The following is an 18,531-nucleotide window of genomic DNA, read 5'->3' on the forward strand; positions in this document are numbered from 1 at the left end:
GATGATAGGCTCAGTAATGGCATGCAATGCCAAGCTGCTGCTAATAAAGCAAACAAAATATTGGCATTAAAAAGGAGATTAACTCCAGAGATAAAACTGTAATTCTCCCGCTCTATAAGACTCTGGTCTGGCCGCACCTGGAGTATGTTGTCCAGTTCTGGGCACCAGTCCTCAAGAAGGATGTACTGGAAATGGAGCGACTACAAAGAAGGGCAACAAAGATAATAAAAGGGACTGGAGGATATTAGTTATGAGGAAAGGTTGCGACCACCAAATTTATTCTCTCTGGAGCAGCGACGCTTGAGAGGGGATGCGATTTAAACATTTTACAAATACTGTACTGGTGACCCCACAATAGGGATAAAACTTTTTTGCAGAAGGGAGTTTAACAAGACACATGGCCATGCATTAAAATAAGAAAAAAGTTTAACCATAAACTACGTAGAGGGTTCTTTACTGTAAGAGCAGCAAGGATGCAGAATACCCTTCCACAGGCAGTGGTCTCAGCAGGAAACATCACCAGTTTAAAAAACTATTAGATAAGCACCTGAACGACCACAACATACAGGGATATACAATGTAATACTGAAATATAATCACACACACAGGTTGGACTTGGTGAACTTTTCTTGTGTCTTTTTTTCAACCTCACCTTCTATGTAACTTCTATGTAATGTAATATACACTTCTTGGGATTCTTTGCTACCAAAAATATGTACCACCAGAAAACATATTGGCCTAAATTGATGAATAAATTAGATTGATTTTTTTTTTTATTGGGTATGTTTTATAGCAGAAAAGTAAAAAATATCTATTTTTTTTTCAAAATGGTTGGTCTTTTTTGTTTATAGCGCAAAAAATAAAAACTGCAGAGGTGATCAAATTCCACCAAAAGAAAGCTCTATTTGTGGGGAGAAATAAAAAAAAAAAAAACAACATCAATTTTAATTTGGGTACAGTGTCAGTTAAAGTAACCCAGTGCCATATTGCAAAAAATGGCCTGGTCAGGAAGGGGGTAAAACCTTCCGGAGCTGAAGTGGTTAAAGTGGAGGGCCACCCTGAAAACCAAAAAATATTAAAAATTACAAAAAAATATAAAAAACAAAAAATGAAAAAAAATTTTTTTTTTTACTTACCAGAAATGCCTGTTGCTAGGCACTTTCTCCTAATCTTCCTCTTCCTCCTCCGCGGAGATCTTCTGTCTTCTGTCTTCGTCGCGGCGTCTTCTGGGTAATGGGTCGCGCTGTGTTCTGGGAACTGTGTGTTCCAGAACACAGCGCGTCCCATTCAGAAAGCGCTGCGGGACTCGCGCATGCGCAGTAGCTGCGGGACTCGCGCATGCGCAGTAGGAAACGGGCAGTGAAGCCGTAAGACTCCACTGCCTGTTTCCCTTACAAGGAATGGCGGCGCCGGGACCCGAGAGCCGAGGGACGGGTCGGCCTCGGGCGGCCGACATCGCGGGCGCCCTGGACAGGTGAGTGTGTTGATTAAGTCAGCAGCTGCAGTGTTTGCAGCTGCTGACTTTTTTTTTTTTTTCGTATAACCGACCCTCCTCTTTAAATGAGCACTCACTGATCTTTATAGCTGCTGGCACAATTTATACTTAAATTTACACTAGAAACATTTTCAGCAGTTTAGCCCACCCTACTTCCCTTTCCCAGGCTAGCCTGGCTTTTAATATTCAATATAAACAAAGAGCAGGCATACAGGAAAAGAAGGGGGGAGCAGAGGGTTCAGACTTGAGCTCCGGATGAATTGCTCCACACGACCTGAAACTAGAGAGGTCAGTGACAGCTTGTTTTAAAATTAATTTAGACCCCTTTCACACAGGCATCTGGGGGGCTGGTAAAAACAGTTATCATATTTATCGGCGTATAACACGCACCCCAAGTTTAGGAGGGAATTTTAAAGGAAAAAAAAACTTTTAGGAGGGAAGTTTAAGGAAAAAAAAAAAAACTTACATTTAAATGCCCATCAATGCAGCCTTATCAGTGTCATTTGCAGCCTTGTCCTTCATTGCACCCTTGTCAGTGTCATATGCAGCTTTATCATTGCAGACTTGTCCATCATTGTCCTTTTATCAGTGTCATTTTCAGCCTTATCAGTTTTATTTTCTGGTTTTATTTTTAAAAATGGTGCCACCGAGATATCCTGTGTATCCCGGCGGCACTCGGTAGTTCTCGCCCGCCTTCGGCCCTTCTCGGCGGCTTTTGGCTGCTCTCGGTTGCTTTTGTCTGCCGAGAAGGGCCCGAAGGCGGCCGAAAGCCGCCGAGAAGGGCCGAAGGCGGCTGAAAGCCACCCAGAGGCTCAAATAGTGGAGGATTGGCGTATAACACGCACCCGCAATTTTCCCCTGATTTTAAGGGGGAAAAAGTGTGTGTTATACGCCGATAAATACGGTAGTTGAGCTGCACCCCAACCAAACCATACAGCCAGAGGGGGCTAGTCACATGCCATAGCTGCAGCGCTATGTGATACAGCATATTTAATGGGGAATTCTGCATTGACAGGCAGCACTGCCTGTCAGACTTGCCCATTCAAGTCAAAGTTGCCATGCTGCATAAGTCCATTGAAAATTGCTGTTTGACACAAGCAGTGATCCACTGTGGATCACTTTTCAGAGAAAGAACAAGTGTGAACTTAGCCTTACTGCTTGCGACCTTAGACTAGACTTTGAATGTCACTCCAAGCCGGGAAGTACATTCCCAAGATCCACAGGAAGAGGGGTGAAGGCTACGAAAATGCCCATCCAGAGCAATACACACATCAAATGAAGTAGACGCTGCTTTCCCAACCAGCCACCATACCATGAGAATTAAGATCAGCTTCAGCCTGCATGTGTGCCACAAGGCCACTCCCCTTCTGAAAAGTTTTGCCAACGTGGGCTTCATTGTAGGGTCAGTTCTGTGTTGACAGGCGTCACTGAATGTCAAACCTGTCCATTCAAGTCAAAGATGCCATGCTGCATAAATCCAGTGAAAATTGCTGTTCAACACACGTGGCTGTTATCCACCGTGGATCACTTTTCAGAGAAAGAACAAATGTGAACTTGGCTTTACTGCTACTACTACTGGAAACTAGAATTTATTTTCATTAGAGTTAGATCTTGAGTCATCTTAAATGGGGACGTAGTTTTTGCCACTACACTAACACTAATGACACAAGGCACAGGGAATTTTAGCCCAAGATAAAAGTTTTAGCAGAAAGAGGAGCCCTCCCACGCACACACGATGGTAACTTCCACTGTTTTGCCCGCTGTTCCTTCAGGTTTCTACGTCAAGGCTGAAATGTTCAGTATAGAGGGGCTCCTGTACAAGAAGAAAACGCGATCGTTAAAGCAGTCGAATGGACAGGTGAACTGGGGGGAGACCATGCTGTTCCCATTGACGCAGAAAGAAGGAATTAACTTTCTTATCAAACTGTACAGCCGGAGTTCCGTCAGAAGGAAACATTTCATTGGTCAGGTAATAGGCAATTTATCAACATTGCATTTCAGGGAGAATTGGAATTGTTATCTGTCCTGTAGATAAAGCTGGACGAAGTCTCTAGAGGATTGTTCATCTTGTTCAGCTGACCAGAGAAATCACGAAGGGTACATTGAAACTTGGGAATGCATCCTGCCTGCAATTATTTGCGAGAACTCCAGCGTGGTTTCCGCAATTAGCAAAATGCCTGTGTCCAGAGGTCTGGTCGTGTGATCTGGCTTCCCCCGTGTCAGCCAGCAGTGGCTGCAGGGGAGAGAAGGGAGCACCAACAATGGCTGTGGCATGGGAGCCTATGGGTGACGTCACCCTAACCAGGTATTTCCAGCCCTTGTTGAGTGCCTTCTGCTCTCCCCTGCAGTCGCCGCTGGCTGACACGGGGGATCATATGACCAGACCGGAGCAGGCTGAAAATAGGTAGGTATATACAGAGTGAAACTAGAATTCTATTTTAATAGCAGCAGAAATGTAAAAATGGTTCTGCTCTATAGGGGGTGTACAGGTACAAGAGCTGAAGTCTTTAGGTTGAATATGTTTTTAATTATAAGTGTGCAGCATCATAAAAGAAAATAAAGAGCGAGAGAGAGCAAGAAACAGAGCAAGAGCGAGCAAGAAAGTGAGAAAGAGCGTGAGCGAGAGAGAGAGCGTGAAAGAGCGATAGAGAGAGAAAGAGCAAGAGAGCGAGCGAGAGAAAGCGAGAAGGAAAGAGCAAGGGAAAGAGAAAGCGAGAGAGAAAGCGAGAGAGAAAGCGAGAAGGAAAGAGAAAGCGAAAGAGAACGCGAGAAAGAGAGAGAAAGCAAGAAAGAGGGGGGGAGAGAGAAAGAGTGCGAGAAAGAGAGCGAGAGAAAGCGAGAAAGAGCGAGAGAAAGCGAGAAAGAGAGCGAGAGAAAGCGAGAAAGAGAGAGTGAGAAGGAGCAAGCGAGAAACAGCTATAGAGAGAACGAGAGAGAGAGATCGGTAGAAAGGGAGCGAGAGCAAGCGAGAAAGAGGGGGGAAAAGCGAGAGAGAGGGGGGAAACTGAGAAAGAGCCAGAGAAAGCGAGAAAGAGCAAGAGAAAGCGAGAAAGAGCGAGAGAAAGCGAGAAAGAGCAAGAGAAAGCGAGAAAGAGCGAGAGAGAAAGAAAATGAAAAAGAAAGAAAAAAACGCGAAAAAGAGAAAGAAAGAAAATGAAAAAGAAAGAAAGAAACTAATGGAGAGACCCCTACAAAAAAGAAAAATACACAAAAAAGGGAATAAAAAAAAAAGAAAAAAAAAAAAAAGAGATACATGGCAGAATAACAGAATGTCCTAAACTTGGAGAATATTGCTGGAAGTGTCTATTAAGGAAATAGCAATTGCCCGTCCAGTTAACCTGAACTGTTTAATCACCAATAGTAGCACAATGCGCCAACTTTTTTGTGAAATCATTTGATACCACATACAACTGTTTGCGTTTTAATTGGCAGTGATTAATCACAGGCAATGGCCATTGATTTTAGTAGAGTAACCCTACAAGCAAAAAATAACCCATGCGGGTCAAATTCTGGCAAGGAGGTTATTTACTTTGCATTTAGTAGAAAAAGTAAAGTCACAGATTTCCTCTCTCTCCTCTCTAGCAACAAAACTTTCTTTCATGGGGTATGCACAAAGCGTTCAGCTATCAAACCAGGACGATTGTTTTACTCTTCTCCTTAAAAAGAAAAAAGATTTTCCAGGAGAAGGAAATGTCACTTGTATAAATTACAGGAGGGGCAGATGCAGCTTTCACTCTCTTAAATGTAACCCATTCATCCATTGTGCTACTTAAATACACCTTAAGGTTAAATGGTCGGTGTAACAGTCAGGATTAGTTTACACTGGTGACAATGACATGAAACAAGATACCACATGGGGGAAACTGAAGCATTGTAAGGGATGTGAAGGATACTGAATATATGTGACTTTGTGTGTGAGCAACAACGTATACATAGATAATGTGGCAACTTGTTTTCAAATCTGCAGACATTTGGGTTCAAAGGGTCCAAAAAAGTCTGCACAATTCAAAATTGAAAGCCCAAATTGATGGCAGATTTGAAAAAACATTCACCAAGCTGGCTTCTGCTGGTTTGGATTATGTCTTTCACTATTTTTTTGTTAATGTATTTCTTAGGTTGTTTTTTTTTCTCTGATCTTTTATAATGGACCTTATTGAGAGGAATATCAAAATGTGGCACCAATAAGGTTAGAAAAAGTCACCTTTAATCTGCCCTTTCATGGCAAAATAGATTCTCTCTACACCAATAAGTGTAGGAATGAAGGTCCCCATAGACAGTTTGAATTTTATCCAATATTTGAATCAAATCAACTGATCTTGGAGCAGTGTTAGGCCTTGCTAGCACCACCACAAAAGTCAATATTTAAAATCAATTGAGCAACCTGCAATTGATTGGCCGAACGCCAACTGCATCTGGTTTGAGGGCTTCTGTGGCATAGTGGGAACCTCATACCCTTCAGTGGGACTAGTATATTGGTGGGACTAGTATATATAGCGGTTGTATTATTTTCAGTATACCAGAATTATGGACTGTTTGTGTTTACTTTGCTGAAGAAAGAGGTTTTGCTTGCTTGGTTTTGAATTTGAACAAGAGAGACTGCTTAAGTGGCTGGAGATTCTGGGCCCCCCATATTACATTACATATCACCAGATTGAGGTTCTTCCTCTGCTCCTCACTCCAGTATACTAAGAATCCTCCCTTTAAACCCCCCCCCCCCCACCATACCTGAAACAGGTCAGATTTACATGCAATATTCCATATGTTTTTTTTTTGATCAAGCACTTGGTAACTGCAAGGTGGCAATACGAAGCATCTTTGATGAGTGGTGCTTGGCTCAGTCTTCATCTCCACCTGGCCGAATAGTAATTGCATCTGGCATGAGGGCTGCCACGGCTGTGAGAATACAATAGCTGGAAGTTGAGCTGCCAGTGCCCATTCTGGGTGTTTCCAGGGCCGTCTTTAATATTGATTGGACCCTGGGCAAAACTTTTCTTGGGCCCCCCCATGCAGTTTTGCTCTCCACCTGCTCTGAGACATACAATAATCAGCAGCTAGACTCAAAATCAGTTTATTGAATCAGATCAGGCAGCTATTGCAATTGGTTGCCAGAGGTTACAGTGCATCATTACCGCTCACTGACTGGTTTCTAGAGGTTACAGTGTATAATTACCGCTCACTGACTGGTTGCTAGAGGTTACAGTGTATCATTACCGCTAACTGACTGGTTGCTAGAGGTTACAGCTCACTGATTTGTTGCTAGAGGTTACAGCACATGATTTCTGCTTGTTGATTGGTTGTTAGAGATTACTGTGAATATGACCTCGGGGGGCATGATATACATATCAATGCCGCCGCCGCCTCCGCTAGTTACATATGAATGCCACCGCTATTTACATATGAATGCCGGTAATTTACATGTAAACACAGGGTCTGCAGGTGAGTCATCTGTACACAACAATAGGGCAGAGCTGGGCAGCATTTGTAGCAGCACTTCACACTGAGATATCAGGACACAGCACAGGACTAAAACCTCAAGGGACGAGGTTATTTAAACCAGGATAGTTGGCAAGTATGAGGCAGCTACTTTGGGCCCCACAATAATGACAGGGCCCAGGGCAGCTGCCCCTTTTGCCCTGCCTTAAAAACGGCCCTGGGTGTTTTACTCAAAAGGTATTGGTTTTCAGCAACTCCAGTCCAGCCAGAGAAATACACGTTCAGTGCATTTGGGCCCACTTAATTAAAATTTAAAAAATAAAAATAACCTCACAAGACTCACAGGGGCTTTCAGCATCACCACAACAGAACATACATTTTCAGCCTCCTGGCTATTGCAACTCTGCCCTCCTTGAACTGCACAGGCTCTTAAAGGGTTACACACGATCTCTTGGTATCACTTTCAGACCACAGCCTGGTTCTGGACATGGCCACCTCTTATTAAGGCCAGGGTAGGCACTCTCAGTCTCATCACGCAGGAGGCTCCATCAGCAGTAGTTTGTCTCCAGAGGAAGGAGCCCTGAACCACAACGCCTTGCCTAAAAAAAAGGCAGTGCACACCCGCACCATCTGGCTGCTCGTCGCCAGGAAGAGGTTTAGAGGCTTTATTCCTCCCAGGACTCTTCCAAGTCTCTGGACTCCAGAAACCCAATCCAGGAATTGCCAATCCTGGATCAAACTGCAAAACCAGTTTTCTTTACTCTAAACAGATATTCTGGAGCAGCTCAGCCTGCGTCAGTGATAACCCTGTGTGACATATACGCTTACTGATACCACGACAAGAGACAAAGCCCTTTCACACCATGGATTTAGCTATTGATATTCTCCCATTTCACTTGTGAGCTGGACAAGAGAAAATTACATGTTGAATGGTTAGCTAAACAGAGCACCACACCAATGATTTTGAAGTCTGAAAATATTTATTTCTTAATAAATGTGTGATGAGGACAGTGTTAGTGTCAGAGGCCATGAAATCAGGCTGAGACAGAAGTACAGTTAAATCACACTTGTTTAATTATAAAAGTAAAAAGAACAAAACGTATTCAAAACATAGCCAATTTCAGCAATCGAAACGGATAGTGAGCCAAGCCAGAAGTCAGGGATCAATGTAGTGGAACAGCAAGCAGGATCTGGAGCCAGAAGGGACATCAGCAAAGCAAGTCTTGAACAGGTTCGCAGGAGAGGTTTCTTGTGATTTTGACCAAGGCGAAGGCAGAGATCCTCTGGACTGGACGGCATAAGTAGGCAGGACTGACAAGCAGGATATCATCAACAGCTGAGTAACTGTGGAGAGACAGGAGCTGGCAATTAGCCAACAGCTGAGCGGCCAGCTCGGAGAAGGAAGGGCCGAACCCAGCCCTGACAGACGATTCATCCTGCCCAAGACTCTTCAAAGCCCCCGGACTCTAGAAATCCAATCCAGGATTAAACTGCAAAATGAGTTTTCTTCACTTTGAATAGACACCCTAGAACCCCTCAACCTGCATCAGTGATAACCCGGTGTGATATACTGACACCATGACAATATTTATTTCTTGATAGAGGTGTGATGTGGACGCAGGGTTAGAGGCTTCATCCCTCCCAAAACTCTTCAAAGACTCTGCACTTCCGAAATCTAATCCAGGAGTTGCCAATCCTGGGAAAAAAAATAATATAACATTTCTTCCCTCTGAATAGACATCCTTGAGCCCCACAACCTTCATCAGTGATAACCCTGTGTTATATATACCTGTACTACCTTTATAGCCCTTTTCACCCTGTGGATGGGAGGAATTTATTGATATTTTCTCATTTTGTTTGTGGGCTAGACAAGGGACAATTAAGGCCTGAATGTGTAGCTAAACAAAGCACCACACCAAATGGTTTTGCAGCCTGAATATATATTTTTTTCTTTATAGAAGATAACAAGCCAACATTTTCCAGGGGCATACTTCAAAATTTGCAGGAAGATAGCCCATCAAACTAGTAGAATCTGCCCCACTTCAGAACACCTCGATGTGCAAAGCTTTTTGTTTTGTGTTGGTCCAAAACTTGTACCAGCTGTTAGCCTCCACAAAAAAAATCCTCTCTAGATGGGCTCACTCAGGGCAAATTTCTGATATACGTCTGCTCCTGGGAATTCACATACTGGCGTAATTTGAGTTTCTGGGACTGGATCCAGTGAAGGACAGTTTGTAATTTGGAATACAGAGACGAGGAGAAGACAATATGAGAGGGGTAATCTTGTGTTTTGTACTCTGGGCTTAGTAACAGAGCTGCTTTTCAGCATCCCAAACACTGGGTCCTCTGTGTAACGAATTCAATACAGCAGACAAGGCTGGTGTGCTCACGTTCTCTCCCCTCGTCTTGAGAGGCAGCCAGATTCTCTGCAGAACTCAGGGAAAGTTCATTGGAACAGGATGGAGGGAGACATGCAGGTGCGCCTGTGGTGGAAACATCTGCGGAGAACCCCTTTATGAGCCCATCATTCAGGAATTACACCTACATCCTGCTGTGTATTAATCATATACTATAACTTGTAGAGAATAGCACATGTGAGCTCATCTTGGCAAACAACTCTCTCCAAGCAGAAGTTACAGCCAAAAACAGCAAAATTGCTTTACTAGATATGGGGACTGTTGCATGAACATATTTTTTTACACTATTTATACTCCCCCAACCATACTAAATAGCACGAAGGCGACACTGTCATTCAGATTCTGCAGCCTCCTGTATCCCCTCCACTGTAGCCTGCATATTAGGCTCTAAATGCCGTTTAGGATGTAGGGGCTAGATCCTGGATGGGAGAAATATGTTCCCACTGGTTGGGTTATGGTCTCTTGAAGGGGGGTGATTTGAGTGCAGTCCTGGGAGTACTCAGGTATTCTCACCTATGCATCGTGTGGATTTGTGGTTGGAAAGGGGTAAAACTGACTTCGATTTGACCAAGATTGTTAAAACCTTATATGCAGTGGTGGCTGGTGCTCAATATTTTGGGTGGGCAGCAAACGTCAACCAACCAACCCCCCCCCCCCCCCCCCCCCCGCGCAGGAGACGGACACGAAGGCTGCGATTCCCCTTCTTACCCTGAGCCCACCCTATTTTGAAGCCTAATCCTGTGCTAAAAAAAAAAAAAAAAATTGAAATGCATGCGTTGGGCGCTCTGCATGTAGATTAGGGGCCGGGCGCATGGATTAGGGAGACGGTGCCCCTGCGCCCCTTATGGACGGGGCCACCACGGCTTATATGGGATCTGGATTTGGAGACTCAGAGAGAGAGTTTGGATGGGAAAAATCCTCCAGACCTGATTACAGGAACTTTGGTCCTGGAAGGGTTAACCCGCCTGCAGGTGGAGGCCTGAAAATGAACAAGAAGTAGCCAGCACCCCTCTGAGGAGGAGTGGAGTAGTACACAACTGTATGAGAAAAAGTGTTTTGACTGCCTTGCAACTAACATGTTTGCTGAGCTCTTGTGGCCTTTCCTGTCCCTAAACCCTGTGGAGGGACTGTTATACTGGCGGCGAGCTGTTGTATTTTCAGTATACCAGAATTGACCGTTTGTGTTTACTTTGCTGAAGAAAAGAATTTTGTTTGCCTGATTTTGAAGGAACAGTAAAGACTGTTTACTTTTACAAGTGGCTTGCTGGTGATTCTGGGCTCCCCATATTACAATGGCAATCACTAGATGGAGATTCTCCCTCTGCTCCTTACTCCAGTACACTGCTTAGAAACCTCCCTTTAAAGTGATACTAAAACACACACAGTTTAATTTACTTTGTCCTGTCTATTTTCTGTATATGGGTGATGGCACTGTAATTCTTTTAATAAAAAAGACACAAAAAAAACCTTTAAGTTCCTCTTTCCTAATCGATATCCAGCTGTCACATGACCTAACTCTCTCCCAGCCTGTCTGCATGGAAACATAAGCAGGAGGAGCTTCTAGTCCTCTGCTGCTGGTCACATGTTTAAAAAAAAAAAAAAAAAAAAAAAAAAAAAGCCGCCTTTGGAATACAAAGTAAAAATACATGGTTTTAAATTGGCAACATATATACATTTGAAATCAAATCTTTATCATTTTGTGGAAATAACAGTGTGGGAAGATTTCTGCCAGTCACGCCCCTCAAGCCTGTGTCTTAGAATAAGAGGGAGGTGAAGCCTCCATTAATCTACTTGTAATATCCCTCTCCTATTGTTACATAGTTACATAGTTAGGTTGAATAAAGACACCAGTCCATCCAGTTCAACCTGAGTGAGTGTCTACAATTGTCCCTATCCCTGTACATTGCACACTCACATTGGTCCCTACCCTCAAGGAGCCCAAAATCCAAGGTCCCTATTCATATACTAGGGCCAATTTTGGACAGAAGCCAATTAACCTACCTACATGTCTTTGGAGTGTGGGAGGAAACCAGATTACCCAGAGGAAACCCACGCAGGCACAGGGAGAACATGCAAACTCCAGGCAGGTAGTGTCGTGGTTGGGATTCCAACCAGCGACCCTTTTTACTGCTAGGCGAGAGTGCTAACCACTACACCACTGTGCCGCCCAACTGTGTTTAGTTGGTTTGTGGGGGTGGAGGAGGGAGGGAATGGGCTGTCATTTAAAATTGTGTATACGCCCACATGTGTGACTATAGTCACATGGGCTACACAGGCGTGATAGGGAGGAAATGCTCAGCATAGAAACTCACTAAAATCTGAGCATGTGCAGAGTTGCCACCACAGCTGCAAAATTGCTAGCTGAATTGGGGACATGGACAGAAGGGGGAGATAGAGATCAGCAGGATCAATAGTGACTAAGTATGACCAGCATTGAATACACAATTTATTGGTGTGGGTTTAGTGACACTTAAAACCTCCATTCCTGAAACATGTCAGATTTGCATAGGATATTGTATGTATTTTATTTGATCAGACACTTAGGAATTGCAAGGAGATAATATGAGATATCTGCGATAGGAGTTGCTTTGCTTAGTCTCCAATCCCACCTGATCCACAAGTCTGCCCTACCAGAGGTACAGTAAGGTGCAGCACTTAAAAGAAACAGTTACCTGCTCAATCAGGGCAAAGTGATGGTGCTTCCTAATAGACCACCCATTCAGCAAAGTATACTTACCCATCTGCACTCCCTTGCCACCTTTTTTCTGATATACTGTATACGCCGAGTAAGCCCTCATTGCCAGCTGTTAGTTGTCCATGCCCAAGCAATGTCACATGGGGGTTACAGAATTCTCCCATACTCAGAAAGTCCTGCTCTAGTAAATCAATACAGCAAGGGCTCCGACAGAGCAGGGAGATGGCATAGGCGCACGTATGGGTGACTATAACATGCTGGTGGTGGGAGGCTTTACCCTGAATTGACTTTTTTGTTCCTGAAATTGCTATAAATATGGGATCACTGGGGGGGTATTTACTAAAACTGGGGGACTCAGAATCTGGTGGAGATGTACATGGTTGCCAATCCGCTTCTAACTTCAGCTTGTGCAATTAAGCTTTGACAATAAAACCTGGAAGTGTATTGGCTACCATGCAGAACTGCACCAGATTTTGCACTCTTCAGGTTTAGTAAATCTCCCCCATAGTCCTTTAGGGCTGCTGGAGCAAAATATATACAGTATAAGCTATGCAAACACATACCAGGATAACATAAGTGACGCACACCGAGCTCGCTGCTCGTTTGTACATCATTCACTTTGAATATATGTTTGCGAGTATTCTGTCTTTTTTAAACTTGAATAAAATTTTATGATCAAATTTACTACACTATGGGGCATCCTTCCTCTATACCCTTTTGATCCTACATATACGCCATCCGCTGAGGGACCCCCATTGCTGAACATCTCAGAGCTACCATTTAAAAAGGGGCCACACAGCGCAACTAGGCAGGACAGAAAACGCCAGGATTTGGGGACACCACAGCGGGACCTTAAAAAGGGAAAGACCATCAAGGATCCCAAAGACACACTTGTCACATACTGTTACCTTACAGCAGTAAAGTTAAGCTCCGTTCACACAGGGGGCGACGCGAGGCGACACGACTTGCCGTGCCGCGACCTGACAAGTCGCCCCCGTTCTGTACTACGGAACCGTTCTAAGAGGAGCGACTCGAGTCGCTCCGACTTAGAAAAAAGGTTCCTGTACTACTTTTGGGCGACCTCGGGGCGACTTGCATTGACTTCTATACAGAAGTCATTTGCAAGTCGCCGCTGAGGTCGCGGCAGGTCGCGGTGCGGCAAGTCGTGTCGCCTCGCATCGCCCCCTGTGTGAACCGAGCCTAAGGGGACACCCATAATCAGACTACACAGGATCACGAGAAATAATCGCCACCATCACCAGTATCACCATTTATTGCATTTTCCCCACGATTACTTGCACCATGCCATTCAAGCATTAGCACTTTATGCGATTTCTTGGAACGAATGGCCACACTTTGCACGGTGTAATGGACACTTGAGATTTTGATTCTAATGCTAGAATATATCTGTGAAAATCACGTACTTCTATCGCATCTAAGCACGGGCACTTTATGCGATTTTTGCAGCTAAATCGCTACATTTTGCACTACTGAAGGATTTTTTGATTTATATTTATATTATTTTATTTCTGTTGCATTGCTTTATTTATTCTATAAGTGGATTTACGCACCTTTAGTCAGATGAATGTCACAATTGTTTAATTATAGATAGGAACAACTATTTTTAATAGACTGTGTGTTAGACCTATACGCATATAGGCTTTATACCCTTTTTAGCAGCTGATCGCAGTTTCTGCCAAACTTTCTCGATTCTGTATTTATTTATCTTAATAATTACATAAGGTTACGACACTCACAGTCCAATCTTCTCCATTTTTTTATATACTGTCTTGTGGGGCAGGCTTAACCTGCCCCAGTACAGCGCACCACTACTTTCTTTGATTATACTAAGGTTATCATTACTGAAGCACATTTACAGATTTTTAAGTGAACACAGGGTTACTTTATATTCCTTCCAATTATAATCAGAAACCTATATATATTCTTTAAGTAAAGTAGTATTAAACCCTCAAATCTTTTCTTTTCGTTTAACACATTATGCATGGTAAATGATTTGTTAAAATTCTTAACCCAGTTTACAGCTTTCAATGTTGTAATGTTACTGGCTCCTGTTATCTCAGTGCTGCTTCCCTAAACTTCTGGTCTTTAAAAAGAAAGTTAGCAATGGATAGTGCAGTCTCCAGGTCCAGCTAGTCTGTTATATTAGAGAAGGCATGGGGTAAGGAGGGGAGCAGGGGAGTGCCTTGCCATTGTAGGCTTCAGAGCTGTGTGCTTCTATTGCTGTACATGGTGTTGGGTACACAACTCTAGTCCCTGCATGCAAGGAGGGCCAGGATGGGGGGGGTGGGACAGGAGGGGTGGATGCCCTCGGTACTGTGGTATCGTGGGTGGGGGTGGGGGGGGTGTAAGTATTGTTCTAGGTGGGGAAATTTGAGAATGGGGGGGGGGTACTACTAATAGTTGTGATTTAGGGGGCTTTGTGCTAGAAGGAAAGATTTGTGGGGGGGGCATAAGATGTGTACTGGGAGAGGAAATTTTAGAGGTAGAGGATTTGTCCTAGGAAAAAATGACTTCTTTGCAAAAAAAATTCTGAAAACGAAGAAAGAGGTGGTTTTTTGTTTTTTCAGAATTTTCAGTCTTTTTTCAATTGTTTAGCAAAAAAGCAGAACTACAGTGGTGATTAAATACCACCAAAAGAAAGCTCTGTCTTAAAAAAATGATAAAAATTAAATGTCACATGTGTACAGTGTAGTAGGACGGTGCAATTGTCATTCAAACTGACCGTGCTGAAAGCTGGAAATTGGCCTGATCAGGAAGAGTAGGCAAGTGGTTGTAAACCCCCAAAAAATTTAAATCTGCAAGACAAAAGGCATAATGAGCTAGTATACATTGCATACTAGCTCATTATGTACTACTTACCTTAGATCGAAGCCCCTGCAGCGATCCTCGCTCACCACTCTGGCTACATCACTCCCAGAGTTACTTCAGGGTATCGCGGGCTCCGATGCTGTGATTGGCCGGAGCCGTGATGACGTCACTGCCGCACATTGTGCGCGGAAGCCGCCAGTAACGGCACAGTCCAACTCTAGCAACGGCACGTACATAACATTGAATAGAAAATTGGGTGCGATTCCGCGCAATGGAAAAGTACAGAGCAGTTGAGAAGAGGGAACTGCAGCCCCTACAATATACTAACACCTTGGTGAAGTACAGAGATAAGTGAAAAGAAAAGTGTAGGTGTGGCGCTATTCCTCTATGCTAAAAAGTTATTGAATGTAAGTATAAAGTGACAAGTGCTGAAAAATATTTTTTTTTATGTGAATTGAATAACTTAACGTGCCTGAGAATTGTGACTTGTAAATTGCTGGTGGCTTGGTATATTTACTCAATGTGATTGATTATATAAGATGCTGTGATATCTTCTGTAATATCTTCTCCTCTCAGTAAAGGGCTTGCAGTGCAGGTGACTAATTCATGCTCTTACACAGAATGCACTCACCAGATACTTCTTACCCCGCCTGGGGTGCTATGCAGCCACAGTATTTGCCACTGTGTAGCACTCTGGGAGATCGGTCCTCATTTGTGGTTTTGGTGTTCCTCCAAGTTTTAGTATTTAAAGAAGAGAAGGGTGCTCATAGCGTATTACCGCTTAAAAACCATTTATTTTAATAAAAAGGGTGTTGAGATATACTCGCATTCAATCAAACATCATCAGACATGTATTGCTGACACAATTGACTAGGAAAAAAACTGTCTACGGCCTCAAATGGAAGTGACGTTAAGACGTACTGTAGCCCCGTCCTACGCGTTTCGTTACAGTAGACATCATCTGGAGCGTTCAGTCTGCAAACCCGGAAGGAAGCCCTGTCAGTGGTGACAACGCGCTGCTAGTGGGCTTTGTTTTAAGGCAAGTTTAACATAACGTGCTAGCATGCAACTCATCCTAGAACTTTGCTTTGCAGGTTTAAAAGATAAAAAAAAAAAAAAAAAAAAGCAGGCGGTTTGCACAACTAGAACTTTTCATAAATGATCATGGCTTTGGTAATCCTGTACAGTATGGTTGCTTTGTGTATTCATTTCTTTACAATTGGATCTCTAAAGAACATTGATATTTTACCAATGACATCGGTAGCTTATATTGGAGGAACTGATATAACCAATTCTTCTCATCCTCAGGTGTGGATCAGCAGTGACAGTAACAGCAGTGAAGCAGCCAACCAATGGACAGACACAATCAGCCACCCAGAAAAGGTGGTCACTATATGGCATAAACTCAACCTCTCCACTTAGGGAATGGGACAAGTCATGACTTTTGTAATGGATTGCCTGCCCCTTCCAGGGACTACAAATAAGGCCCAGGCCTGGCATCAGAACTGGATATAGGAGCTCCAAGGTGGACCCCGCTGTGCCAGAAGACATTTTTTGCATTCATCACCTCGGTCTGGGACACATACAAATCGCCTGTTTCTATGGATTTATGACAAGACAGCGGAGTCAAGGTTGTGGATTACCTCAATTTACAACAAGATGTTTTGTAAATGGCCCAATTTGGTGTCAATTATTCATTTCACTTTTTTTTTTTTCTTCAGTTCATTGACGTACAAAAAAAAAACTCCCTACAAAATGATTACACATATATTATATATATATATATATATATATATATATATATATATATATATATATATATTTGTTGAGTGTGAGCAGACACAGCCTAGAAAATCAAAAACCTTTAGAGTTCGTTCAATTAGTGGTTGGGGGGGGGGGGGAGACAATGTGACTGTGCTGCTTTTTTTGCTCCCCCTTAACTCTTTAACTGCTCCCCTTTAGCTGAAAAAAACACTGGGCGCGAGCGTACACGTGCCGTGGCTGCAGTGCTTTGCGGCAGGAATCATAATCCCAGTCAAGTTCAGTGAACGCTACTGCCCGCCAAAACATGATGCATTCAAGTGAATGGGGGCAGCACTGCCGCAATGCACAACGTTGCGGAGCAGGAGTCTGGCATTTAGGGGGGTTAAAACAGGCGGCGAGGAGGCAATACAAGCCTCATACACACCATTAGATTTTCTGCAGATTTTTGTCTTCAGATTTACAAAACCATGTAGTGCAAGGGCATGCCTGATGGCATACAAATTGAAAAACTCTTAAGCCTAGCACACACGATCGGACTTTCTGACGGGCTGTTGGCTAGCAGGTTTTAAAATTTTCCACGGTCAATTGTGTGTTGTCAGATTTTCCGATCATGCGTACACAAGTCCAGACAAAAGTCCAAAGTACAAACACGCATGCTCGGAATCAAGGACGAGCCAGAAGTGGTCGGTTTTGTAATATAGCGTTCGTAATGGAGAATTAACATTCGTGACGTGACAAATTCTGAAATGTCGAAATGTGGCGCACATTCTCTTCTTCTTTAATGTGATAATAATGAAGCTGCTTTGCTGGTGATACTGATGGAGTTATTGCAAACTAATTTTGAAAGGCTTTTTTTTTTTCTAGTGATAAAGAATATTATTATGTTATTTTTTTTTTTTTTATTTGGGCAAGTTACCACAATATCATTATCCTGTAGTTTTTAACATCAAAGATACAACTATGTTGGTGTCCCTTGTCAATTTTACATTGTATTTTTTTTTTTATGTAACTGCCTACTCCCAACCTGTCATTTGAAGTAAAACACATATTCTATACATCCAAAAATATAGAAAATATACCAAATCAAATCATTAAAATTCAACCAAAAAAAAAAAAAAAGCAATAACTCCAAGGCCAATAATAAACGTTATCTCCTGCGATTCTGCAACATGTCTGGTTGACGAACGGCCATTCAGAAACGAACAGAAAAGCACAAAATGAAAAGTGCAAATCAACAGTCAAACTTCTACTAACATGAAATAAGCAGAAGGAGCCCAAAGGGTGGCGCTAAAGAGCTGAAAAAACACGTAATACGTCACTACATTCGTATTTGTTGGCCGACAATTCCTTGCCATTTGTATGCAAGACAAGTTTGGGCCAACGCCCTTCGGACAAAAGTCCATGGGTTTTGTTGGCCAACAATACGATCGTGTGTGCGAGGCTTTAAAGGTTTGACCTCATATTATATGTTTTTGGTAAAGCTGAAGACAAAAATCTGCAGAAAATCTCGTATAGGGTTTGAAGCCTTACGGCTTTCATTAAAACATCCAGCAATTTAGGTTCCTCCAGCCACAGCCTCCTCCACTGGCTGCACACACTGCTCCTGCATGTCTGGGTGTTGGGAGGATTCCCTGCTAAAAGCAGTAGAGCAGGGGTCTCAAGCTGACGGCCTTCCAGCTGTTGCAAAACTACAAGTCCCATGAGGCATTGCAAGGCTGACAGTTACAAGCCTGACTCCCAAAGTCAGAGGCATGATGGGACTTGGAGTTCTGCAACAGCTGGAGGGCCAGTTTGAGATCCCTGCAGTAGAGGCAACACCCAATTCTGACCGGAGAGGAGGAGGTCAGAGGAACACCCCCCCCCCCCACACACACACTACTGGATCTTTCAGCTGGGGT

General features: G+C 43.3%; 1 protein-coding gene across 3 annotated transcripts in view; it reads left to right on the forward strand.

Moving 5' to 3' along the window:
* The window catches only part of TC2N (tandem C2 domains, nuclear), a 141,270-nt gene extending 124,727 nt beyond the window's left edge, over nucleotides 1–16,543 (forward strand). For all 3 annotated transcript variants that reach the window (XM_077466755.1, XM_077466754.1, XM_077466756.1), the window contains 2 exons: nucleotides 3,268–3,464; nucleotides 16,178–16,543. In XM_077466755.1, coding sequence (XP_077322881.1) covers nucleotides 3,268–3,464; nucleotides 16,178–16,291 — 311 coding nt within the window. In that variant the 3' untranslated portion in view covers nucleotides 16,292–16,543. The remainder of the gene's footprint in view (nucleotides 1–3,267; nucleotides 3,465–16,177) is intronic.
* Nucleotides 16,544–18,531: the final 1,988 nt, after the last annotated feature.

The sequence above is a fragment of the Lithobates pipiens genome, unplaced genomic scaffold, assembly GCF_037356315.1.
Source record: "Lithobates pipiens isolate NorthernLeopardFrog02 unplaced genomic scaffold, aLitPip1_a1.2 Scaffold_37, whole genome shotgun sequence".
In the NCBI taxonomy this organism is placed as follows: domain Eukaryota; kingdom Metazoa; phylum Chordata; class Amphibia; order Anura; family Ranidae; genus Lithobates; species Lithobates pipiens.